Raw genomic sequence first — 13,308 nt, forward strand, 5'->3', positions numbered from 1 at the left:
TTTTCCTATATTTTTTATAAATTTTATTTATAAAATGTATTGATATATATTAAGTAAAATACGATAAACCTTTCTACTGCTTGAAAAATATATTTAGCCATACAAATGCATATAAGATCACACATTTAATAAGAATGCATAGAGCTATTGATAAAACTATTGAACTATATGGATCACACCAACAAAATCTTACTATGCAAGAGGCTTTATCAATGGATTAGCGACATTGTTAAGTGTTGATATTATACATATCTTTACAAATTCTTTATCAATCATTTCTCGAATGAGGTGATAACTCCTTAGTATGTGTTTGGATTGTTGGTGAGATTTAGACTCCTTAATTTATGTGATAGCAAGATTGTTATCACAATAAAGTTCAATGGAATCCATAATATTATGGATTATGTCACATTCACTAATGAACTTATTGATCCAAACAACTTCTTTTATTGCATTTGAGTCACCAATATACTCAGCCTTAATTGTAGAATTAACATCTATATCCTTCTTTGAACTTTTCCATCTCACAGCGCCACAATTTAAGTAGTAAACATAATCAGATTATGATCTAAAGTCATCTTAAATTTATCTGTCTGGAAGTTAGCATCAGCGTATCCTATTATACATAGTTTTTTTGAGCTCCAAGTATCAAGAATGAGTCCATATTCCTTCTCATGTACTTCAGGATATTCTTGACATCAACCCAATGAACATCACTAGAATTAGACTGGTACCTACTCGTTGCACTTAAAGCATATGAGAAATCTGGTTGAGTACACAACATGGTATACGTGATAAATCCTATTGCAGATGCACATAGAATCTTACCCACTCGATCCCTTTCATCCATAGTTAAAGGGGATTAAGTTTTTGATAGACACAAGCCATGTTACATATGTATGAATTCTTTCTTGGAATCATGCATATTAAAGCATCTCATCACTTTGTCAATGTATGTACTCTAACTTAGGCAAGATAAATTTTGTAATCTATCTATATAGATCATGATCCCTGAAATATAGGTTGCTTCACCCAAGTCATTCATAGAGCAACAGTTCCCTAGCCAAGTTTTCACTTGCCACAAGGTAGGAACATCTTTTCCAATGTGTTATATGTAATTTACATATAATATTAGAAATTTGATCATGCTCCCACTAACATTCTTATGGATACAAGGTTCGCATTCATTTTTAATGAATCCATATTGCTTTTACTGTTTCATCAAATTAAGATTCTAGCTTTTAAAAGTTTGTTTTAATCCATAAATTGATCGTTGTAATTTACATATATTTTTAGCTTATTTTGGTATGTCAAGTCCTTTAGGTTATGTCATGTACACTTCCTCAAGGAAATTTCCATTAAGGAAAGAAATATTGGCATAGATCTGCCATATTTCATTATCATGATATGCAGCGATAACAAGTAAAATTCAAACATATTTGAGCATTGCAACTGGTGAAAAGGTTTTATCATAGTCTACACCATGAATTCGCTTATAGCATAACCACCTGGACCTTATAGGTATGTATCTTACCATCCATGTTAATCTTTTCGTTGAAGTCCCACTTACATCCTATAGGGTTAAATCCTACACGAGGTTCTACCAAGATCTAAACCCAGTTTGTGTACATGGAATCCATTTCAGATTTCATGGCCTCTAGCCATATTTTAAACTTAGGACCGGTGATGGCCTCTTGATAGGTCACATGATCATCTTAATCCATGATTAATACATCAACTTGATTAGTTATGAGATATTCAATCTCTCAAGTTGATAACATATTTTGTTTGACATACGCTAATCTTATTCTATCTGAGCGGATTGTTCTTCCAATATTATAAAATGTACATTTCGTAACGCACTTTCACCTCGATTATAAGAGAATGAGTGACACTTATAATATAGATGTAAGATTAGTGATGTCTAAGGATTAATGAACAACGCCGAATGGGGTAGAAAACTCGAATTATACTGAAGAGATGATAAGGAATGATAAAATGAATGTTAAATTATAATATACATATGTTATAATAAATCAAATGAATGATGAGTTGGTGTTGTATGACAAACTCTGACAGGTATATATATGGTGCAGGCAAATCATTCCCATGATAAGCTGAGTATTGCAGGACAAACTTGGAGGAATTATAACCAGCTAAAAAATATATAATATATGTTAAAAAAGAGAATATTGCGTATGGTGGGAAAAACTTAGAATGTTATAGACAGTGTAGACAAATCTCAGATAACTATTACATATTGGAGCATAGTTTCCGTTCAGTTGTACAAGAGGAGCCATATGAAGTTATGTATATTAAGATTTTATTACCAATATTTTCTGAAGATGAGCCATATGAAGTTACCTATTACCCATATAAAACCATAAGATTTTGATGTATTTTTTTAGAATTATACTTTAAATTTGAAATTTCTATTGTATTATGTATCAAAATTAACAATATAATTGTTATTTCAGACATATTAATCATAATATTATATAAAATGACGTTTTATAAAAACAAATATTAAACCAATATTTCACGGGTTTAATGAGTAAAAAAATGTTACACTGTCATCTAATAAAAATGTAACATTCTGCCATGTCATCTCAGTACTTTAAGAATAACAGTATGATTTATTGGGATACATGGTCGTGATTAATTGACAGTGTAAAACTTTTAACACTGTCAGTGCGTCACCCATTTTCATATTTCACTAAAGTAATTTTTTTTTAATTGTGTAAAAAAATTTAACAAAAATATGTTATGCTATAAAAATATTTTTAAAAAAATAAAAACAAACCGATTTTATAATTATGATTTTATTTATATTTCTTTTGATGTTAACCCTCCGATTTTAATGACAATGGATTATGGTAATTTGAAGTAAATTAAAATCATTTTATCAATCGTTAGTTGGTCTAGTGATAATTAGTGTTGGACTTTAGAGCTGGACTAAACCGATAACGATAACCGCATAAATAAACATATTAAACAATAAAATAATCAGTTTAAACAAATTACTTAAACCATAGGTATTATTTCATTAATTTCCATCCCCTCGCCTTTTAACAAATATATGCATACATATAGCAACAGTTTATGGTTCAGGAAGCTTATTCGTTGCTAAAAATGCAATTTTACTAATCAACTTAATCTCTTTATTAAGAGCAGAAATGGCAGGAATGTTAATCTTTTCTCTAGCCAATGCAGTGTCACAAGTCACGGCACCATCACCAGCAACTTTAGCATCATAGTTAGCTGTTATAGGATCAACTTTCAATTCACCTAACGAACTTTTGAATGATTCAACAACCTCATCATAATGTGTAGTCGCGCAATCTTTGATTGCGGCTGCAGGGTTTGTTTTCATCATTTCCTTTAGGTATTTCTGAGCTTCAGTTCCCTTTTTGAGTGCGAACTCCAGGACGAGTTTGCATAGCTCCATCTCGTTTTTCGCTGAGGCAATGCGTGGCTCGGCTTTCAGAACCTGGAGGCATCGGGCGCTGTCTTCCATCGCGCCTTTGCAAACATCTTCATATAATGCACATGATGCTTGGGAAATGAAGATCAAGGAAAGGGTGAACAACAAAGATGAAAGTTTTGATGGATTCATTTTTTTTTCTTCTTTGTTGTTGTGGTGAATGAAGGTGAATTCTAAGTTCTTTGGTATTATGGAGAGGGTGGATAATTTATATTTATGATTTTTTTTTTTAAGTTATTAAAAAATAGTACTTTTGTGCTAGTGGATGTATTTTTAGTACTTAATGATTGGTTTAGGTGTATTGATGTCTCATCTTTGCTATTTTTATATATTAAGTTATTTTAATTTTAGCAACAAGTTATGAAAGGTGAGAAAACAAGTTGTTAGTTTTAATTTGTTTGATTGTAAGAAAATTAATGTGTCCACGTGAAAGCACTTAATATTAAAATCAACAATATAAAATGCAAAAAAGAAATCCCATTATTTTGTTAGATTATTTTGTGACTTAAAACAGAAAATCCCTTATAGATTTGTTACCAAAATATCACGGATAAAAGAATTTTAACAAAATCTAATTGCATCAATTGTATGAAAAAGAGAATTTTAACAAAACCTAATACCTAGTTAGAAGAGAACTTTTTCCTTGCATGAAAAAAGAGAATTTCAACAAAACCTAATACCTAGTTAGAAGAGAACTTTTTCAACATGGATAAAAGTTATTTACAAAGAATAAACTTTACTAAAGAGGCAGTACAAAGATTTTTTAAGTAGAATAAAGTTTATATAAATCAGACTCCAAAGATTCACCAGACAAACCTCAAGATTGATTTAAATAGCACTTACAAAAATACTTACTGATTATCCATCCAAGATTCACCAGAATCAAAACAACCTCAAGACTCAAAGAGCACTTCCAGAGTTAAAGCAAGAAAAGTTAAACCCAAGACCTCTTAGACCCAAAACCTCTTAGCACATGTTTGGAATCACGGTGAGAAACAAAAAAAAACCACATCTACTAGAAGTTACACTTTGTAGCTTCTCAAAACCATAGTAGAAATGCATTTAAACACTCGGTGGCAGTGGAAAAAAGCGTAAACAAACACACGCTTAGTGTGTGAGTAACTCTTTTCCCAGCTGAATTATGCTTGCTAGGCAATGCAAAGATTGTTAGGAAAAAAATAAAAATATCAAGACACAACTTGAACAAACACATTCCTATAATTTACTACAAGAGCCAAGATTACTAAAAAATGTCATAAGTTTTTCTAATTAATGCCTCAATCAATTCAATTCACATTCCTATAATGGTAAACTCTGATTAAGAAAATATTTCCTATTCCAACTTTTTTTATATATATAAGTAAAACCATATCACCTAAAGTTGATATGTTGTGCAAACATCAAAGAAACTGAAATCAATGACGCGAAGAAACATAGCTTCTAGTTTCAGTTACATTTGAATTGGCAAGTGCATCTGGTGCAATTTCCCAGCTTTCACTTATTCTCCTACTTGAGTGCCTTTCGTCAGATCGAACTGTTGGAGCTCGACGATCTGAGCCCAAAACTGAATCACCTTCGGAAGTATTATGGTAAGGTCCATTGCTCCCTCTACTCCGAATTTCTTCATCAAATCCTTCAATATTCCGGCGCTGTGATATCTTCAATAGGTCTTCACCGATGTCTAGATCATCTTCAACCTTAGAACGATGATCTCCTCCTGAATCTGGTTCCAGTTCCGGGGAAACAACTTGAGGAGGTGGCCTCTGTACCTCTTCTTGAATAAAAGCTCGAAAATTGTTTTTTGAAGGCTGCACTTTTGTACAAAATACTTCGAGAAAATTATTTATACAACCCCGATTGTAAACATTGACCCTGCTATCTGCTCTGTATCGAAAGTTTTCATAGGTGGTCTGCAAAACAAAGATTAATCACCTGGATGAAGATATTCTTCAAACACAATACTATCATTTAAGAACCAAAATAAATTTAAAGAAAACCCAACAACCGGTATTATCAGATAACATATGTAGATGTAGAACCTATCTATGAAGCAACACACTGGAAACACGGCACTGACACTGACATGTTGAGAACAGTAACAATTTGAAAAAATGAATAAATTAAACGTAACCGCAAGTGCCGGTGTCAATTTTGGACAACCGACACCGACAGAGACACACCTTTTCTAAACAAAATTGGCCATTTACGAAAAATATCTGGGTACAAATGAATTAGGCTTAAACCATCTTCCAAGTTAGGATTGAGAAGAAAATAGAGAAGAACCAACCCTAAAGTACACCATTTGTTTGGATGAAAGGAAATGCGTGAGGAATGAAAAATACATCAAAGATATTTTAAAAAATCTTCAAAGTAATTCAATTTGAGAAAACTTCTACTAAACATCGTTTATTGCAATGTTACGCGCTAGTTCTGCAAGCTCGATGAACAAAGAGGTAAAACCATAAACATTCTATTGGATTCAGAAATTTAAAAGAAATCAACGGACCTGGTTTGTACCAATAAGGTACAAATGAAAGCCAGTTAGTCCACCAACAAACCACAGAGCAATGAAACAATATGCCATTAGTACAACAGATGCAGGGGATTCTTTCATTGCCTTCCACACTGTCCCATGATTATGATCCATCAGAACCTTGATGTAAAAAGCTGAGATCGAAAACACATAGATGCATAGAAGAGTTGCCGAAGAAACAAACATAAAGAAGTAACGGTAGTTCCTCTGCACATTGGAAAAACCATGTATAAATAAATATTGAAATAACAAGAAAGCAAAAACATGTAATGAGCCAGGAACAACAATATGGAAAAAAACAAGTATCATAAAATCAATATCATGGTGGATATCAGCTATCATACCAGTCCAATGCATTGGCCAACCCAAGGGCAATGATGATCAAAACGTTGAACACAATTGTTGCAGATGGAACAATGTGAGCAACGAGGAGGACGATACAGCATACAGGTCTCGCAATACTTCACTCTTACAGGAAGGCCATTGACCATTACCTCCTTTGTTCGAGGGAACTGAAGGCTTGGTGTCTGCCGTCCCCCAATGTCAATAGAAACAGACGAATCATAACGGAAATCTTCCTCGGGCGGATGTAAATTCCTTGGAATAATGCCCGGATCGCGTGCAGAAGTAAAAAAGAGAAGTATCAACACCTATAAACATAAATCATAGGGTTAAATTGCATCAAGCTCCAGGAAATCAGGAAAAAAAGTTTAAAGGAAAACAATATCTCAACGAGATTTTCCTAAGAATGTAGGTTAAATGAAAGGAAATCATATAATTAAAAAGGCAAAAACCTTAATTTAGTAAATTAGCAATTATTGGAAAAATAAAATGTACTAATAGTTGCAACATTTTTTTTGCTATGCCATTGACTTGGGATAAGATTGCATGCATCTGACACTTTATGCATTTATTCTCGGTTCATTTATTCTTTCCATCCCTAGCATTTATAGTGGTGCTTAATTATTGGAAAGATCTTCAAATTTGATCCTCATCTTAGAGAGAATAAGGGAAGGTGTTAGCAAGCACACCTCGTCTGGTGAATCTCACATGTGAGCATTAAAGTTTTTCAAGTCGTATCATTTCTTCTTAATATGAGAACAAAGGGTTTTAATAACATTAAAGTTTGTTTCACCAAATAAAGATTTCTTCTAGTTGAAAGTTATATTTAGATAGCAACATGATGAAACAAAATATTGAGCGAATAAATACTGCAAATGAAAAAAAAAAAAAAAAGAGCTGGCAAAGAGCCAGAAAGAAAAAACAGATAAATGTTCAATAGATTCACACAATAACTCAGGACACTGAGTACTAGTCATTCATAAAGATCAAAAATCTTTCTGATTCATCAATACATATCAAATATATTTAAATCAACTAGTTTAGAATAATCAGTGATTTTTGATTTGGTAACTAGTGATTAGTAGCTTAGATATCTAATTAAATGTTGTAAGTCAATCAAAAAGGAGCAAAAAATGCGTACAGCCTAATAACAGTTTTCTCTCATTCTTGCTTTCAATACCATACTAAAGTTGTATAATTGTATTATTCTCCATGACTAGAACAATGTTTTTCTGCCGAAGAGATTTTGAAACACCTTTGATTTGTTGTACCTTTACTGTTTAAATTTCTAGTAGTTGTCTTCACTTTCCTAAGCACCAGTTATGGCCACAGTCAGCATTTTATTCTCCTTTTCAATCCTTAGTTGTGTCCTTATTGCACATTCAAAGAGTGTGTTTTCTTGGGATTTTAAGCCTCAACACTTGCAGATGTTCCTCTCTAGAAGCAACATTGTGTTTCTGTGTTACTGTTTGTGACCCAAGAAAACCTTAATTTATCCAGCAGTGCTACCTTCCAGTGTTATTTTCCACATTTTGCCTTACCTACTTTTTTCACAAATGTGGTGTTTTGCCTTTTAAACTATTCTCTTAGACCTAAATCTGCTTAGTTAGTTCTTTGTTTCCTTGCTGTTAATCTGTTATTGGTGCCTCAGACGGATCTCCATTCTTAGATCAGCCATCCATCAAACACCCAAAATCATTTGAGCGTTCATGTAGTAATTCTTAGAATGTATGGTTGGGTCTAACTCAACCTTACAAAACCGGCTTGTAAGGTGAGGGCTGCCCGAGCATTATAAGCACTAAATAGGCCTTATCTCTAAGTAATGTAGGACTAAATAGGTGTTGGAGGCTGCAATGAAGGCAAGCCAAATGCCACAATTAGGCAACTAGGGGCGGACCGTAATAAAGGAGGCAATTCCAACGGTAATCAAAGGACTCTGTCTTGTGTGGCCTACACAAGGTCATGTGATCAACCTTTTTAGGAAGCAATTTCAATATAAATATATGGTTTGATAATGTTTTGGTTTCACAACTTCAAGGGGCTGGTTGGCTGTGGAACTACAGCATCTTATATCTGTGGAGTTACTGCTGTTAAGGCATGTTCACCTAATATTTTGCTGCATCTGGCATGTATATGGCCTATTTGGTCAATTCTCACGGTCTTGTTCACTACCTCATATAGGGTGCTCATATGCAAACGAGCTATGCAAGACTCTCATGGAGGTTTTGATACCATGAACAAATAGATTTTAGGAAGAAATCATATTTCCTTTTCAAGAATAAATAACTAAAATTATTAAAGCTGAAATTACCCTAATCAACAATACTATAGTAGCAAACAATCATCACATAGTTAGATTTAGAAGATTGCAATCAATGTAGAATATTTTCAACTAACCGCATTAAATACTAACAAATATTAACACTTAAGTTAGATCATTAACATATATGTTTCAAGTATGCGACTACACGTGAGTATTAAAACATCAAATGACAGAAAAAGAAAAAAACTATATAAACCTTACATAAATATTGAAGAGAACTGCCACCACCAAAATAGCATATCCTGCATTATATGAAGAAAATTCATGCCGAAGATGCCTTGCTACAAATACACAAAAGATGATAACTGGAACTATGACCAGCACCAAACTGATAAGCAATGACTTTGCGTCAGGCCCAAATATCAACCTTCCTCCAAACAGGAATTTCTGCATAAGATTATAAGAAGTTTTGAAGTGAAATAAGTTAAGACTTCTATATATGACAGATAATAGTTCATTTAAAAGTAAAACTTCTTAAATTTACCAGAAGACAGAAGCGTGTCGTTACAGGAAAATAATAACATGAAAAGTAGTTTTTTGTTGAAATCATAGGGACAGAAAAGATAGAATAGAGATTCGTAATAAGAGACTATTTATATGGTTTATCATGATGTGTCGAGAATATTAACCGAATGATCCTATTTATAAAAATAATTAGGTCATGTGATAGAAAAATATTATTTCAAGCCCAAACCAATAAAGTAATAAATTTACCAACCCCAGTAAAATAAGGTAACAAACCAGCAAACATAATCAATAGTGTTTATTGTTAACAATGTGAATATTGCTTATATAATAATTAAATAAAGAATTTGCTCCACAGTATATTCGGATTTTAACATATATTCTGAAGATATTTTAACATGCAGTTAAATAGCATGGTAGATATTCCAAGATATTTGTTTATATACACCAAGTGAATGATAGAAACCCTCTTTACCTAAATTCAGAAATTAAACTCCCAGTTAAAGTTTTTCCCACATCACTCCCAATTTGAATTTTCAAGCAACAACACGAACAGTGTTAGAAATCAAAACCCATCATTAGAAAATAAAAAAAAAAAATGAAAAATGGGACAAATTATACCTCTTAATTTATCTTTTTCCTATAAGACATAGCAAGTCACCATAATTAGCCTACAGCTTAGACCTATCTAGACAAGAATAACATATTGCTTCACACGATAATTCTACAGTAAAGCAGATAATCACATACAGACACAAAAGCTGCAATAGAGGACAAACAAACTACTCATTCAAAGTTGCACAATTCTGAAAGCATATAATCTCACTCCACCAACTCAACACGTCAATTCCCTACTAAAAGACAAAACTACGTGGCAGAGTAGAAAACCAGCTGCAGCCATGACAAATGAGAGAACAGGAAGATGGTATAAATAGTCATACTATATTCTTCACACCAACAAAAAAAACAACAGTTACATATGGCAGAAGAAAAAAGTTCTCCTTTTTATTCAATAATGGCAATTGGTGGGTTTGAAATTTGCAGGTTTTGGTTTTCTTAGAAGGGTAATAAATAAGAAAGAGAGAGAAAAAGTGAAATAAAAAATAGTGTCTAAGGAAGAAAAAGAATGACGAATGTGTGTGTTACTTGACGTGAATGAATACCTGAATCCTTTTTCCAGTGAAATTCACTACCTAAAGAGAAAAGAAGCACTACCCTATTTTAACTATATATTCTTACCATATCATTGCAAATACAATTACCCTATTCTAATTACAATTATAATTGTAATCTTCACTTTACTTTCTGGGGCCTACATTAAGTGGCATAATCACAGTGAATTTTTCAAAAATAGAACGACTACAATAGATTCAGTCGTATATCCCTTTTCTTATAGGAATTCACACTTTCCTTTATAATATTCTTATCGTAATTGTGTCACAAAAATGCAATATGATCTCTGCTTAACTCCAGTAAAAATGTATACACTGTTGGGATTATTTGTGGTGTGTGTGTGTGTGTGATCCAATTTGGGTGTGGAGGTTGGTTTTAACGTGATGTCTTACAAGTGAGAAGGTGAAGGACTATAGGGATATGATATGCATCAGGGTTTGACGACATCATTCACGAGGGAGGGTGATAACCAAAATATCCTGCTTTCTAATGGATGCTTAAATTGCAAATTTTTGTTAAACAAATTGACCAAGCTGCTTCAGAGAATCACTTACATACTATGGTGGTCATTTCAAAAGGCACAAGTTAACTAAAATGTTGACAATTCGTTAAGAAAAGTTTAAGATTTTAATAGTTTCTAAAAGTTCCTGGTTCAAATGGAAAAAATCTATAATAATATATAGATGATATCAACAATATCAAAAGTTAATACAGTAATTCAGTCAAAAACATGTCATGAAACATATATAGTATTACCTATCTCGAGTTATGATACTTATTATCTTTCTGAATTCCGTAAGTGAAAAGTAAACATGCACCTTGAACAGATGGTTAAGTAAAACAAATAAATATTGTTAAAATTGTATAGCTTCATCACTCATTACCACGAGAAAAAGAAGCTCTCCCCAGTTGAGAGTTATGCTTCAAATTAACTAATGCAACACAATACTAGTATCGGTTCACACTATTTTTCCTGGAACTAAGAAAGTAGAAAAACAGCAAATAATCTTTCAGGGATAGTATCAATTCAAATAAAGACATTAGTTTATTATTCTAACCAACCTATGAAGAACAAACATCTCCAGGGATAGGCGTATCACAATGTCCGACACTTGCATGACACCCGTACGACACGTGTTGGAAGAGCCATACAAGTGTCGGAAAAGTCAGACAAGTGTTTCAAGAAAAAATTGTATTTTCTTTTACTTCAACATACCTTGTACATCTCTTAGACAAATTTTACACACGTCTAAAAGGGTTAAACATATATTGAAGAAATGTAATCGATGAAGAATTAAAGACAAATTTTGATTAGAATATTTTTAACTCTTTTAATAACATATGGATAAATGAACCTCAAATACTATCATATATGTAGCGGTGTCAGTGTCCAACTTTTTTTACATTATCATCGTCAAAGTGTCTGTGTCAGAATTCATGCTTCATAGCAACCAACTCTTACAGAGAACTGCTATCAACACTCTATTAGTTTATCAGCAAAGTCATAATTCCTCACAAAAACAGACAACACAATAGTTACAAAAGATGGTTGAACCTGTTCGTATAAGTTGTTCCTTCCATTCCAAAAACATAATCTCACTTCCCCAGATATACATACAAACAGATCACAAACACACACACAGTTCCAAAACTATGAAGTTAAAGTTTTTCCCTCATCACTCTTCCTTTAAACTTTCAACCAAAAACAAAACATCTTTAGAAATCAAAACCAATCAATACTGTACATCTGAAAGCAGCTTATGACAACGACATTGTTGACAAGTTGATAGCTTATGAAAACAAAAAATAACATACCAAAAAAAAAAAAACTTTAGAAACAGCTTATACATAACTGATTATAACGATAATTTGCTATAAGCTGCAAATAACCTGTTTATACAAATAGGGTCTATATCAAGCAAATCACACTTTGAATTCTCCCAACTAACCAAACATTAAAAAAAAAATCTAGACCATATCCATGACCAAATAATCAAGCATTAAAAGCTAAATTTTTCAGAATCAGCAAAGAAATAAAAACAATAAAAAGAAGAAGGTTAGAAGATTACATTACTTCCTTTCCATGCTTCATAAACGCGATTAGCTGCCATAAAGAAGCTTTGACGCAAAACTTCTTCTCACAACATGCAACTTCTCCTTCTCATTTCACCAACACGAAACTGAACGGCACTTGGATTCCACGATTCCGCAGGTCAGAATCTGAAACTTGACTGTAGAAGAAAACTCCGATTTGGGTTTTTCCGCTGAAAATGCAATTGAAGAGAGAGAGAGAGAGAGATTGGGTTTGATTTATTTAAATATGATGGGGAAATTTGGGTTTGAAATTCGCAGGTTTTTGGAGAGGAGAAAATAAAAAGGAAAGTGAAATAAATAATAAAAGAAGCACGAGGTATGTGTTTTATTTGACCTGAATCAAAACCTGAACCCTTTTACCAGTGAATTTCTCAATTTCACTATCTCAACACAAATTGAAGAAACGTTACCCTATTTTTTTTACAGTAAGAGTTACCCTATCTTAATTTGTTTTTTAATACTAATATTCATTATTTATATTATTTTTAATTAATATTAATTTGGTATTATTTGACTGTATGATAATGTATTTAAAAGTTTTACATTTTCAAACATTTAACATATATTAATATTAATTGAATGTGTAAAATGTTTTACATTATTAATATATATCAATTGAATTCAGTCATGTAAAAGAAGGAAAAAAGAAATAAAAAAGAAACAAATTAATTCTCTTTTTATGCTACTTTATTATAAAAAAATTTAAATGAGTCAATTTTTAAAGAAGATTTATTTTTTTTAAATATTATTTAATTATTACTATTTATATAATTCTCAATTTAATATTTTTTATTTATTATTAATATTTATGTATTGTCGGTGTAAATTTCTTACATCACAATCATTTATAAATATTACTCTATAAATAATTAAAATAAAAATTAAATTTTAATT

At 32.0% G+C, this 13,308-nt stretch overlaps 2 protein-coding genes across 2 annotated transcripts; both read right to left on the reverse strand.

The window, feature by feature from the left end:
- Positions 1 to 3,020: 3,020 nt before the first annotated feature.
- Positions 3,021 to 3,679, reverse strand: LOC131647507 (uncharacterized). The gene has a single exon (XM_058917403.1). It carries the CDS (start codon positions 3,614 to 3,616, stop codon positions 3,101 to 3,103), a length of 516 nt encoding a protein of 171 aa, XP_058773386.1. The 5' UTR covers positions 3,617 to 3,679; the 3' UTR covers positions 3,021 to 3,100.
- A 1,004-nt stretch (positions 3,680 to 4,683) lies between these two features.
- LOC131653061 (protein S-acyltransferase 8-like) lies at positions 4,684 to 12,713 on the reverse strand. Its single transcript, XM_058923099.1, has 5 exons — positions 12,390 to 12,713; positions 8,884 to 9,069; positions 6,362 to 6,667; positions 5,991 to 6,224; positions 4,684 to 5,394 (listed from the first exon to the last, which is right to left on the reverse strand). The coding sequence occupies exons 1-5, from the start codon at positions 12,429 to 12,431 to the stop codon at positions 4,900 to 4,902; spliced, it is 1,263 nt and encodes a 420-aa protein (XP_058779082.1). The 5' UTR covers positions 12,432 to 12,713; the 3' UTR covers positions 4,684 to 4,899.
- Between the last annotated feature and the right edge of the window lie 595 nt (positions 12,714 to 13,308).

The sequence above is a fragment of the Vicia villosa genome, linkage group LG2 (genome assembly GCF_029867415.1).
Source record: "Vicia villosa cultivar HV-30 ecotype Madison, WI linkage group LG2, Vvil1.0, whole genome shotgun sequence".
Taxonomy (NCBI): domain Eukaryota; kingdom Viridiplantae; phylum Streptophyta; class Magnoliopsida; order Fabales; family Fabaceae; genus Vicia; species Vicia villosa.